This window comes from Lolium rigidum, chromosome 1, assembly GCF_022539505.1.
Source record: "Lolium rigidum isolate FL_2022 chromosome 1, APGP_CSIRO_Lrig_0.1, whole genome shotgun sequence".
NCBI lineage: Eukaryota > Viridiplantae > Streptophyta > Magnoliopsida > Poales > Poaceae > Lolium > Lolium rigidum.
This window is the reverse complement of record NC_061508.1, coordinates 282,416,099-282,429,927: the sequence shown is the minus strand read 5'-3', so window position 1 is coordinate 282,429,927 and position 13,829 is coordinate 282,416,099. Positions and strand designations below refer to the sequence as shown.

Below are 13,829 nucleotides of genomic sequence, written 5' to 3'. Positions count from 1 at the left end.
TTATGTTGAGTCAGCTCACCTATCTCTCTCCACCTCAAGAAGCAAACACTTGTGTGAACTCGTGCATTGATTTCTACATACTTGCATATTGCATTTGTTATATTACTCTATGTTGACAATTATCCATGAGATATACATGTTACAAGTTGAAAGCAACCGCCGAAACTTAATCTTCCTATTGTGTTCCTTCAATACCTCTACTTTGAATTATTGCTTTATGAGTTAACTCTTATGCAAGACTTATTGATGCTTGTCTTGAAGTACTATTCATGAAAAGTCTTTGCTTTATGATTCATTTGTTTACTCATGTCATTACCATTGTTTTGATCGCTGCATTCATTACATATGCTTACAATAGTATGATCAAGTTTATGATGGCATGTCACTCCGTAAATTATCTTTGTTATCGTTTACCTCGCTCGGGACGAGCAGGAACTAAGCTTGGGGATGCTGATACGTCTCCGACGTATCGATAATTTCTTATGTTCCATGCCACATTATTGATGATATCTACATGTTTTATGCATACTTTATGTCATATTTATGCGTTTTCCGAACTAACCTATTGACGAGATGCCGAAGGGCCGCTTCTGTTTTCTCGCTGTTTTTGGTTCCAGTAAATCCTAGTAAGGAAATATTCTCGGAATCGGACGAAATCAACGCCCAGCATCCTATTTTTCCACGAAGCTTCCGTAACACCCGAGAGCCGCTGGAGGAGGGCCCCGTGGGCCCCAGACGACAGGGTGGCGCGGCCCGAGCCTTGGCCGCGCCCCCTAGTGTGTCGTCGCCTCGACGACCCTCCGACTCCGCCTCTTCGCCTATATAAAGGTCCCCGACCTAAAACCTCGACACGTTCGACGAAACCAGAGAAAACCTTCCGTAGCCGCCGCCATCGCGAAGCCAAGATCCGGGGGACAGGAGTCTCTGTTCCCGCACGCCGCCGGACGGGGAAGTGCCCCCGAAGGCTTCTCCATCGACACCACCGCCATCTTCATCAACGCTGCTGTCTCCCATGAGGAGGGAGTAGTTCTCCATCGAGGCTGAGGGCTCTACCGTAGCTATGTGGTTCATCTCTCTCCTATGTACTTCAATACAATAATCTCATGAGCTGCCTTACATGATTGAGATTCATATGATGATGCTTGTAATCTAGATGTCATTATGCTAGTCAAGTGGGTTTTACTTATGTGATCTCCGGAGACTCCTTGTCCCACGTGTGTAAAGGTGACAAGTGTGTGCACCGTGTGGGTCTCTTAGGCTATATTTCACGTAATCACTTATTCACCGTTATGAATGGCATAGTGAAGTGCTTATTTATATCTCTTTATGATTGCAATGTGTTTTGTATCACAATTTATCTCGTGTGCTACTCTAGTGATGTTATTAAAGTAGTTTATTCCTCCCGCACGGTGTAATGGTGACAAAGTGTGTGCATCGTGTAGTACTTGGCGTAGGCTATGATTGTGATCTCTTGTAGATTATGAAGTTAACTATTGCTATGATAGTATTGATGTGATCTATTCCTCCTTTCGTAGTGTGAAGGTGACAAAGGTGCATGCTATGTTAGTACTTGGTTTGGTTATGTTGGCCACCTTGTGCCGAGCTTGGGCCTCCGTGGGGATGGATGCGGTCTCCGGCACGGATCAAACAGGCAAGCGCTACTGGAAGCGCATCGAGGACAAGTTCCACAAGCTCATGCCGCGCGTTCGCCATCCTGTCGATCGCACCTACCGATCCCTCCAAGGTCGTTGGGACGCGATCAAACCGGCGGGTAGCCGGTGGGCAGCAGCAATGGACCAAGTGGTGTCCAATCCTCCTAGCGGGGCAACTGTCGACGAATATGTGAGTGCATATTTCAGAAAGCAAATTCTAGTTTTAGCGTCGGTGAGATATTGACGATTTGTTGGTTCCTTTTGCATATGTAGGATCGCATTGCCGATGCTAGGTACAGAGACATGGCCGGCAGCAAAGGCAAGGGCTTCACCATGCGTCATTGTTTTGATGTGCTCCAACACCTTCCCAAGTGGAAGTTGAGGGATGAAGAGGTCACTCCGAAGAAGGCTGCGATGGTTGCGCTCGACGACACCGAGGACGAGAAGGATGGCAGGAACGCCGACAAGCCGGAGGGGAACAAGAAAGCGAAGGAAAGGATAAGGCTCGAGGGGGAGGCTGCATTGTTGAGGGACAAGTTTGATCAAATGATGAAGTCGAAGGAGGTGATAGCGACCAAGACTTTGGAGACCAAGCGTGTCATCATCGAGACGAAGAAGGAGGTGAGCCTTGCAAAGCTTGAAGCCAGCCGAGAGGAAGCAAAGACCAAAGCCAAGTTAGAGGAGATGAGGATCGATGTGAAGAAGGTCAAAGCAACGAAGCTACTATTGGCCGAAGAGAGGGCAATCTTGATGATGAACACGAAGGAAATGAATGAGGTTCAGCTGGAGTGGTGGAAGGAGACCTCGGCGGAGATCACGGCGAGGCGAAGAGCTGCTCGTCAAGAGGCAACTGCTGCTGCCGATGTGCCTCCAGGAGGTGGTGCCGATGTGACTCCTGGAGGTACTACCGATGGTGCTGATGGCGGTACTGCCTATGTTTGATGCCGGCGGTTAGATCTGATGGTGAACTATGAACTGTGTCATTTGGTTGTGTCATTTGATGTCTGTACTATGAACTATGCATGATTTGTTTGTGTTTTAAACGTTCAGCTTTGATCGATCATATGCAAATCAATTTCATAAACCTTTTTTTTACGGGTTCGGAAGCCCCAGGCGCAGAACAGAGCCCGTAAACCCTAACTGTAAAACAGAAATATTCTGTTTTACGGTTTGGGTTTACGGGCTCTGTTCTGCGCCTGCCATTTTCCGGCCCGTAAACACGAGTTCGGTGCACCGAACTCGTGTTTTTCGGTTCCACTTTTTACGGGCTCTGTTAAAGATGCTCTTAGAGCATCTCCAGCCGCGCCCCCAAACCATGTCCGGATTGAGCATTTGGGGACGTCACAAGGAGGTGCCGCTTTTGGGGTGCCTCCGTTTCCAGCCCTCTCCCCACCCCTCCCCCTCCCCCAAGGCCGCCCCAAACATGTTTTCGTAGAAAAAAATAAGTAAAGATCGTCGTCATTTAAAGAATTGTTTCCGCCCTAGTCATCGCGATCAAAGTAGCCGCCATAGTCGACTTGATCAATATTACAGACCGGGGTGCAAATTGAACATAATTAAAAGAATGGGTTTGGCGACGTCCACAATGCATCTTGAGTTGTCGCTTGCCCGTACAGAACGACGATCTCATCATGCTCTGTTGGTGATACAGACGCCGTCGCTGGGTACACTCCGATGCTGATGCAGGGGTACTGGATGGTGCCGTCGCGGACACGCATGCTGATGCTGGCACTGTCTCTAGAGCTGGAGTTGATGCCGATGCCGATGCGGCCATTTTAGCGGTGATCTTGTTGAGGATCATGCCCTTGTAGAAGTTGTGCTCCGCCAGCACCTGGGGATACATTCCATTTGTCGATGCGGTCAAGAGCATGAAGTCATCTTTGCGTTTCTTCACGGCGACACGCTCCTTCTTGATCTGCATTTTATCTTCTTGCTTCTTGTCGCTGATGAGCAGGTTTGACGAGACATCGACAAGGCACTTGTTGATCGACGACTAAATCTTGTCGATCGCCGTTGCTTCAAGCGCGGCGGCCTTGGCCGCCTTGTTGCATGTAGGATGTCATGTCGATGCTACGAGCATCGCATCTAGATCAATGAGGCTATCTTTGCCCTTCGCCAACGAGATAGGCGTCAACCTCCACTTCTCGTAAGTTTTGAGCTTGCTATAGCAATGTAGGAAGTCGAATCCTCTATTGCCTTCCAAATGCGCCTGGTACATGCGTATATCTTGGTTCAACTAAACAAATGAAGTGAAGAAACTATCATATATAGCCATATAAAAAGAAACAAGAGAAGGGCCAACCACGCACATACGTGATCGATGGGTTTGTGCCGCTATCCCCTCTGTTCTCGAGCTCGTGATGGTAGCCACGCCTTCAAGATCAAATACGAACCCAGCATCGAGTCCACGAAACCCTTCTTTCGTGTCCCCACCTTCATGTGAAAGGGGGAATAGGGGTGTATCTCCAATCACGTCCTCCAAACTATTTTTTCAATGGGATTTGGGGCGTGTCGGACGTTTGACCGCTCCCAGCCACGCGCCCCAAAGCTCTTTTCGGTCTAGCGTTGCCCAATACGCTGTCTAGAGCCCATAGACCATCTCAGCTGTGCGGGGGCGCCATATGCAACGCGGAGACGCGTCGCGAGTGGAGGGCCCACCTTGTCAGTGGCGCAGAGGTATGGTCATGGGGTTTAAACCCGTTCTAGCGAGCTACACAGTTTTCCTAGGCGACGCATCAAAGCATCTCGTCATGCATGACCACGTGGCCTGCGCGTCGATGTTATGGTGCGCTACCGCCCTGGCCTATCGCTTCGCCTTCCGTCGTTGTATAAAAGGTGAACACATCTTCTCAGCGATTCCACACTATTCGTGCCGCTCCCTTTCCTTGCCATCCCCTAGATCACACCCACCTCCAATCCTAGATTGTGCCCACCTCAGCCATGTCTAGAAGCCGCTGGAGCATTCTCACCGCTAACGAATTTGGCGCGGCAGCCTCACCGTTGCGGAGGCATGGGAGGTATACGCGGCACGGTACCATGTACTGACGGACATGCGCATGCCGAACATTATTTTATGGACCTCCGTATACATGATACATAGAATTACATTCAAATATAGATTTTTTCAAACAAATTAACTAGTCCTAAAAAAATTCATCTTAGCATACAATTAGAGAAGGCCTTACATCTACATGTTGATATTTCTTTATCAAAAATGAATCAATTACTACAAATGAAAGAGAAATGATGCACATCTACAACTTTTTTTTAGAATTTCTTATGGTTTCAGAATAGCATTTTTTAAATAAAGGTAGCCCAAACACCGTTTACACTTTTCGGGAGCGAGGATACACAAAAGGAAAAGATCACATTTGGGCCTGTCTAGATGAATGAAGGCTAGGCCTAGCTAGTTCTAACCTCTTCGCCAAGAAAGATCCTGGTAATTGCCACGTCTCCCCTACCTCACTTCCGCCAGTTTGATCCTTTCGCTTTGCTCGACGTCGCCCTTGTCCATAGTCCCACCTCTCCACACCGCCACGGCCACCGCGTCGCCATCGTCCGTACTACTCCCTAGTGATCGCCTCACCATGGCGCCACCACCACCTCGCCGTCGTCCGTGGTTGTCGCCTCTCCAAGTCGCCACCGCCATCGATATCCACGAATGACCACCTCTTCTTCCTTCATCGTCCCCACTCTCCCTTCCTCATCGCGTTTTCGAATGATAAACCCTGATTACTTTTGGTGTGACAAGTCGACCAGATCATAGGAAATTGTTGATTAGTAATGTCACAGCGCCCCCTCAAAAAAAGATCAGGATGATCCTTGTCGGAAATTTGGCATGTCCACATGTTCTAAGGGCATCTCCAGTGGTCAAAGGCATTCCGGTCGCTTTGACCATCCGTGTCCATTTCGGTCGGGCCACGGACACCAATTTATTCTTCTTGGGTCATTTCTCTGTTTGGGCCGGTAGCCTAGCGGCCCGATGCATTTCGTTGACATTTTTTCATTTTTAATTGTATAACACATTACATAGTTCCAAAAATAAAGTAAAAATGGCAAGAAAATATCCCTAGCTAAGATTGGCGCCCGCCATGGCTGCCTAGTTGTCGTCGTCGACGAGGTCGATAAAAACTGGAGGCGTCCAAGGCCACGTCCAATGCAGAGGCTGTTGAGGCGCTAGAGGCGGTGCTGGTGCAGGATGAGGCGACGGAGGGGTCGTTGGCCTCCATTGGGCCAACACCGTCGCCCGTAGTTGGACAGCGAGACCATCCCACTGAGTGAGGTCGTCGAGCTCGCTATCGCCTATGGCCATCTCCATGGCCTCGTCCTCCGTGAGGTTTGGTGGTTGGAGGTTAGTCGTCCTCCTCCTCGTCCGCACCCTCCTCGTCATCGAAGTGGACACGGCGCTCCCGGTTGAAGAAGTCCATGTCGCCTATGTAACTCGCGCGGCGGCGCGGGTCGTCGAACTCCCAGGTCCCGAAGGTGGACCAGTTGTAGGAGTCCAAGGCGAAGGGTGGATCCTCACGTAGATCCGACGGGGGATGAATTAACGGTGGCGGATTTCGTACTGCTGTTGTCGTCCCTCGTGCGGCTACGGAGGCACCGGGACACGACGGTGGTTGAGGTACCAGCCACCGCTCGGCAAGCCTGCATCCCGCCAAGGGATTGGCCGGTTCTCCTTGAATATCCAGTGGGCGAGTTCCACCGGCACGTGAGGACCGGACTCACCGTCGTGCTTCGTCTTGCGGAACAACCATTCTTTCCCATGGTGATGTCGGTGGCGGTTGGATGTAGGTGAGGTGCGGGCAGACTCACCCTCTTTTGGCAGGACGCCCAAGTGCCTCCCATGCCAACACAAGTGCGCGTGGAGGCGGGACCGTGCCATTGACGCGGTGCGAGGAACGGAACCGTTGTCGAGCCGCGCGGAAAAAGGAACACACTCAATTGCTGTCAAGCAGGCCCAAAGGGCAACAAGATGGACGCGTGTGCAAGGTCCGCGAAGATGCATTCTTGACGCAAATTTTGTACCGTGTTTGCATTTTCGCGGATATGTGGATCAGCTTGCGTTGGACCGATGGGCTATGGTGCAGACCTATTTTTAGCTAGAGCTGCCCTAACATGTTCCACACCTATGCTGTCGCTGGAAATCGTTGAGAGAACAAACACACACGTCGTCAAAGTGATCAGATGATAGAAAAATGTTGACAGCTCGGGAGCCGTGAAGGTGGAGTCGTGGTGGAGGGAAGGGAAGCGTACCAAACCAGTCAAAATCCGATTCCAGCCGCCACACCTCCCACCAACCACAAACCCGCCTTCCAAATCCCGACAAGGCAGCACGACACCACCGCGTCGCAGCGCGGCTTCAACTTGAAGGCCAAACCCCCACGCCGGCGGCCACCGCATCGCCCATCTCGCTGCTAGGATCCCGCCGGGCCGCCGCGCGGGTTCGGCCGGGGAGGAGGCGGAGAGATGCGGCGGTCGTCGAGCGGGGCTCGCGTGTCGGAGGGAGGGGACGCGGCCTCGTCATCGGCGGGCCACCACGGCGACGACGCGGCGCTGCCGACGTTCGACCCGCAGTCGGCGGCGGGGCGGCGGGAGGCCGCGCGGACGCGGGCGCTGGGGCGCGCCGTGCACTGCATCCCGGTCCTGCTGCTCTTCTGCGTCCTCGTGCTCTGGCTCGCCTCCACCTCCCCGGTCCACATCGGTAAGCAAACCTGCCAACTCCCCCCTCTGCTCGATCCATGCGTGATTCGTCTCCCTGGTTACGTGATAGCACCTCTCGGACCCTCCGCGCGTGTCCCCGGGGAAATCGACGATAAGATTAAAACATCCCGTTGCCACGCAGCCGCCGTGTGTTGCAATGTGCAAGTTTGCGACACGCCCAAGCCTGCGAATAGTGCAGTAGCGCTCAGTCGCGGCGCGTCTTAGCACTTCAGATCTGTTGGTTTCCATCTCAATCCGATCATGAGATGGCAATTTTGTCCAGGATAGTGCGTGAAGTGCAACTTGTTCTCGGGCTGTCTGTTAAATGAATCACAAATGACTATGCTCCCGTTGCTTGTATGTGAGGCATATGTTAGTCTTGAGCAATTCATGCTTGTCGGCATCCAGGCGTCAACCTTGATTCTTGCGTCTTGTGGGCACATAAACTGTTTGATGCTTTGCTTCCATCAGGACGCGTTGAGATTCCTCTTGTCTGCATCTTGCTTTATTGCAGCAGAAATATGCCTCCCTTCCCTGGTAGTCTAGTACATCAGCCCACCAGGGGATGGAATGCACTTGCTCTTTGAACAATCTTGTTATTCGCCCTGTCAGGACTAGTGAGGCAATTGTCAGAAAAACCTTCGTTGATTCAGTTGCTTTGGGAATCTGTGTGCAGCTCAAAGCATTCTGCAATGGGCCAAATCATCGATTTGCTTTGCTGTCAACTTCTGAATTTTCTGGTCCAACTTCTGTCATGCATTTGATTGACCGTGAGTCCTGATAAACACTATGCGCCTGTACGTGGGAGAACCTCTCTGACCCTCCGCGCGTGTCCCTGCGGAAATCGTTGATAAGAATAGAACATCCAGTTTCGACGGCAACACTTTAGTCTTGCAATCTGCAAGTTTGCATTGCGCCTAAACTGGCAAATAGTGCTTTAGCTGTCCATCCTAGCGTGTTTGAGCCCTTCATATCTGGTAGTTTTCATCTCAACTCAGATGAAGAGATGGCAATTTTGTGCAGGATAGCACGTGAGGTACTGAGCAAAATATTTTTTAGAATATCTATTGAAGGAATACATCTGTAAGTTAGTGAAATGAGTAAGCTCCCGTTGCTTGTATGTAAGGCCTATGTGTGACCTCAGAAATTCTTGGGCCAGTGGTCGGTGCTGGTGCGGGAGGAGGCAGCGGAGTGGTCGGTGCCCCCCCTTGGGCCAGCGCGAGGCTCACAATTGGATGGCGAGGCCATCACACTGAGTATGGTTGTCAAGCTTTCTATTGCCGATGGCCATCTCCATGGCCTCGTCCCCTGTGAGATTCGGCGGTTGGAATTCGTCCTCCTCCTCGTCCGTGCCCTCCTCGTCCTCCTCGTCGTCGTTGAAGTGGGGGCGGCGCTCCCAGTTGAAGAAGTCCACGACGCCTAGGTAACCCGCGCCGCGGTGCAGGTCGAACTCCCAGGTCCTGAAAGTGTACCAGCTGTAGGAGTCCAAGGAGAAGGGCAGGTCCCCGCATAGATCCGACGGGGGATGAATCGACCATGGCGGATTTCGTACTGCTGTTGCCGTCCCTCGTGCAGCACCGGAGGCACTTGGACACGACGATGGTTGAGGTACTAGCCACCGCTTGGCAGGCCCGCATCCCGCCAACGGAATGGCCGGTTCTCCTTGAACAGCCGGTGGGCGAGTTCCACCGGCACGTACGGGCGGTTGCGCATGGTGTTCTTCTTCTTGGTGTGACAGGAGCCGGCTCGCTGTCGTGCTTCGTTTTGCGGAACGGCCATCCCTTTCCCATGGTGATGTCGGTGGCGGTTGGATGTAGGCAAGGTGCGGGCATACTGGTCCTCTTCTAAAAGGCGGGCGCCGCCTTGAACTGGCAACCCAACCATTGTCGGAGCCATTTCTCGCACGCGGGTAAGGGTGTCAAGTGGGATCCCACTTTTGTCCCACTTGTAGTATAATTTGATTTTTTTAGTACGAATTTTGACATCAAAATTTGAACTACATAGTACAAAATGACATCCCACCGGGATCCCACCTTGACACCCTACACGTGGGAGACGAAAAACACTCGGTTGCTGGCAGGCGGGCCCGAAGGGCAACGAGGCGGATGTGTGCGCTGCAGCGTCCGCGAAGATGCATTCTTAACATAAATTTGGGTCGTCTTTGCGTTCCCGCGGACAAATCGATCAGTTTGCGTCGAACCGCCATCCCTTTCTGTACCATAATCCTGCAAAGCTTTTGGGTTCAGGCTAGTGCCAGTCCTCCTTGCAGCAGGCAAGTTGTCCTGTTTCCTGCATTCAGCCACCAATTTTTTGTTGTTGTATCTATTGTCTATTTAAACCGTTTGATGCTTCTGTCAGGATGTGTGAGGTTCCACCAGTTTTCATCTTGCTTTACAGCGGCAGGGTGTAGTCCCTGCCTCCCTGGTGGTTGACTTCATCAGCCCGCCAGGGGATAATGGGATTCACTTCCTCCTAGAGCAATCTTGTCTCACTGAAAAACTGCAATACTGTATCGGATTATTGTTAATCTCTGTCAGGATAGAGTGAGCGAATTAGCAGAGAAACCTTTGTTGTTTTGAGTGTCATTGGGAATCTTCTTCCAGCTCTATATACTTTGCGATGGGTTAGATCATCAATTGATTTAGCTGTCAATTTGTAATGGAGTAGGTTGAAAAGATGTGATCCCATCCATGTGCTTGATTTTTTTTTTTGGAATTTTCCAATCTCCCAACTTCTGTCATGCACTTTATTGACCCTGAGTCCCTGATAGATATTATGCTGTGTTGATCTTGCATCCAGCAATGGAGTTTCTAATTTAACCCGGAGTCCCTGATATATCTTTTTAATAGTGTGTTTTCTCTGTTTTGCCGGCAAAATGATTTCTGATCAGAACTTTACTTGTGTATACAGACTGATGAGGGTATGGCAAGTGGATCCAAAATCTGGTTTCCAGAGTTCCGCAAAAAGTACATTGAAGTAGATAAGAAATGATCACGTAGTACACCTACCAAGGGGTATATCTGGATATTCTTTTCACTCCAGATTGGAGTTGGTGTGATTTGGCCCACCATTACAATTTGTATACACAATTCTTTTCCAGCACAAAACATGTACATATACTATGATATTGTTTTATACATGTTCTGGTGTATTTGTATTCACAGAAACACGCTCAATACAAGTGAATATAGGATAGCTCAGCCAAATCACCATTTGGTTATTATCAAAAGGAAAATCAGATACCCTTCTGGCCTTCTCCGGTTCTGTTTAATAACAGGAACAAACCCCGTGACATAGAGCAGGTTTAGTACATTTTGGTATACGTCCTTGGCGTCAGTAATTCATCCTCAGAATCTTGGGCATCAGCAACATGTGTGTAGTGTATCTTCAGGGTTGCTATCTGCTTGCTCCATTTCTGTTTTTGCAGAAGCACAGTGGATACAAGTGAATATATGTGTTATTATTTGGTTGTTTTCAAAAGGAAATTTTAGGTACCCTTCCCTGCTTCTGTTTAAAAGAAATAAATCCATGGCATAGAGAAGGTTTAGTACATTCTGATACATCCTTCGATTCAAATTAATTGATTCAACTTTGTCTAGATATTGATGTATATAGATGTGTTTGTTGACTAGATACATCTATGTCTAGACAAGTTGAGTCAATTAATATGAACCGGAGGGAGTAACATTAGTTTGACGTCCTTGTCATCAGTAAGTCATCATCAGAATCTTGCTCATCAGCAGTATGTGTTCTCTTTGAGAGTCTTCATCTCTTCGCAGCTCCCCTTGTGCTTGGCCAAGGTATCGTTCACTTCCCAAGGATCTGTAGACATTGACTCGGTTAGGCACCTGAATACTCGTCTATTCTTGTCATCCTATTTGCAAAGGTGCCTGCAGCTTTTCAGCCATATAAGTAAAGGAAAACCCGATCTGAATAAAAAGAATTCCTGTTTTCTGATGCAATACAAACAAACATGTGGTGCAAAGATTCATCTTCACGGCAAAATGCACAATCAAGAAGTCTGTTAAATGTTCATATCTGACCCTTGCCAATTTCCATGAGATAGGAACATTTTCTTTTCCTAAGTTTGTCCCACATTCTGGTTACGATTGTTCATGACAAAGGCATCAGAACTGAATACAAGTGAGAAAAAACAAAATTTTGCCTGCACCTCTTCGGTGCCTCCATCTGATCATCCAAATCGACAAGATAAGGTAGAAACATTTTCTGTAATCTGACTTGAGTTGATCTTAACTTGGTGATATTTTTGATTGTCTAAATATGGTTGAATCGGTCACACTCTTGCAATATTCCTTAAAGCATAGCTATAATCTCTATCTGCATTATCGACAAAATTATAAAATGTCTTGGAGATTTTTTTTTGACCATTTGCTTACTGAAACTGTTATAGCTGCTCAGATTAACTCATGATTCTTATGTTAAGGGTCTGTTTGGTTTGATTGAGATTGACATGGATTGGGAGGTATTGACAGGGAATTAACTTGTATTCCCTGCCATCCCATGTCAAGCCCTCCCAAGTTGGGTATAACTGAACAAAAAGGGGGTGGGGAGAAATGGTTGAACCAAGAAACAAACAGTCATGATTGATAAGTATTTGCAGATTTAAGATTTCAAAACAATATAGAATGTTGCTTTGTGCCTCTCTGAATAATATTTCTGTATCATTTCATCCCATGTTATCAAAGCTGCAGCTGCTGTTGTAAAGTGCGACATTATCACCCAGATGCTATCGTGTCGATGGTGAACGAACCAGAAGGATACAGCATGTCAAAGAGCACCGAAAGTTAGTTGAAGAGGAAGGAGGAAGATAGTGAGCATCGCAGACAGGCAAGTGTTGTTCCATTCTTCTCATCTAAAGAACTGTGCCTTTTGATCACATCACGATTATGGTGCAAACTCCGCTAGATCAATCGTTCACCTATAACCTATTGCATGCAGATATGCTCCTTGTCTGATACACACGTGCCCTTGCAAGGCAAACTTCGATTGGCCGGGACTATTTTTTAAGTGGTGTACCATGTGCACTAGCACCTTGAGATGCACTAGTGTACTAGGACTCGTTCAGCATTATAGTGAGTTGGGAGAATTTCTGAAAAATAGTGACCGTTGAAGCTGCGTTGATTATATGTATAGGCTACAATTGGATTTCGATTATACGGGTAGGCTCCCGGTTGGTGTCAAACTAACCTATGTAGCCAAATTAGACTAAAGATGTGGGTTATAGGTCAGATAGAAGATCGTTTTTGAGGATGGTCAGACATGCGTGGCAGGGCCTGTTGGACAGGTTTGGCATTTAAAGATCTGATGTATATGTATACCTCGACGGGCTTGTCGACAGTGGCGGAGCCACACATGATCTGTGTAGTCAAGTGACTACAGAGTATTTTTTGCTATACAAAGAGAAATTATAGGAAAGTTAATGAAAAGTTCATATAAGTACATGTATTTGACTACACAGGTTTAGTACATGGGGAGGAGCGCCTGTTAAGCATGCCCGCGGATGTAGACATTGATGGTTGAACCACTTTACGAAACATCATCCCTCATCTACTTTCTGCAATGATCTAATCATGTATAATGCTAACAAAACATTTATATTAAATTGTATCAAATTTCTAGACTCACCTCAGCACACAACTTAAAAATAAAAATAAATCCATTTCTAAACAAGCCAATGATTTGCTATTCAGTTTAGATTTGAATTTGATATTATTCACACTCGGATATCTCTGGTTGGTTTATCAAGTTATGAATCAAATTCAGATTTGAAGTTTCAGTGTGCATATATTATGTGTATTGCAATATTCAGTTTTAGAACTTCTCACAACTATTAGGCATGTTTTGCACAGCTTAGAGCATTAGATCCTACACTGACGGGGCTACTATATACAATTTGGTGATCATGTTGTTGCATAGACCTACTCAACACCATGATCACACAAAATTGAAACTGCAGACGACCATTATACCAACGAAAAGCTTCAAGTGAAAAAAACAAGAAAAAGTCATAGAGAACAATCGCCAACCATCACCATCAAAGTCACAACTAGTTTATACGTAGCGTTGGGTCGCACATATGTTTACTAAACTTAACCGGAGATTTTGCTCTTAGAATCTGCAAAACGCTGTGGCTGGTCTTGAATATTGGGTGTGTCTAAGTCTCAGTCAGTGTACTTTGATGTGGGTGACAAAATCCAACGATGGAGCACGTGACTGAGACATAAGGTACGTCTCAACTAGCTGAAACTTAGCAATTCTGTTGAATATTTTAGCATATGTAAGTTAGGATTTATTTTCTGAAATCCACAATAGGAAATGTGAGGCCTGGGCGCCCAAGCGCCGAGTATATATACAGCTGCTCCATGCATGGATAGGCGGATTGCAGCTAGTATAGCCAGCTTCTTCATTGAACGCAGTGCAGTACAGCAGTATATCATCGTGAGACTATCGTCA

General features: G+C 47.9%; 1 protein-coding gene across 1 annotated transcript; it reads left to right on the top strand.

The window, feature by feature from the left end:
• The first annotated feature begins 6,869 nt into the window (after positions 1-6,869).
• LOC124683808 lies at positions 6,870-10,370 on the top strand. Its single transcript, XM_047218253.1, has 2 exons — positions 6,870-7,356; positions 10,266-10,370. The coding sequence occupies exons 1-2, from the start codon at positions 7,122-7,124 to the stop codon at positions 10,268-10,270; spliced, it is 240 nt and encodes a 79-aa protein (XP_047074209.1). The 5' UTR covers positions 6,870-7,121; the 3' UTR covers positions 10,271-10,370.
• Positions 10,371-13,829: the final 3,459 nt, after the last annotated feature.

Coding starts and splice junctions, on each gene's coding strand:
- LOC124683808 (XM_047218253.1), top strand. CDS start 7,122: ATGCGGCGGTCGTCGAGCGGGGCTCGCGTGTCGGAGGGAGGGGACGCG.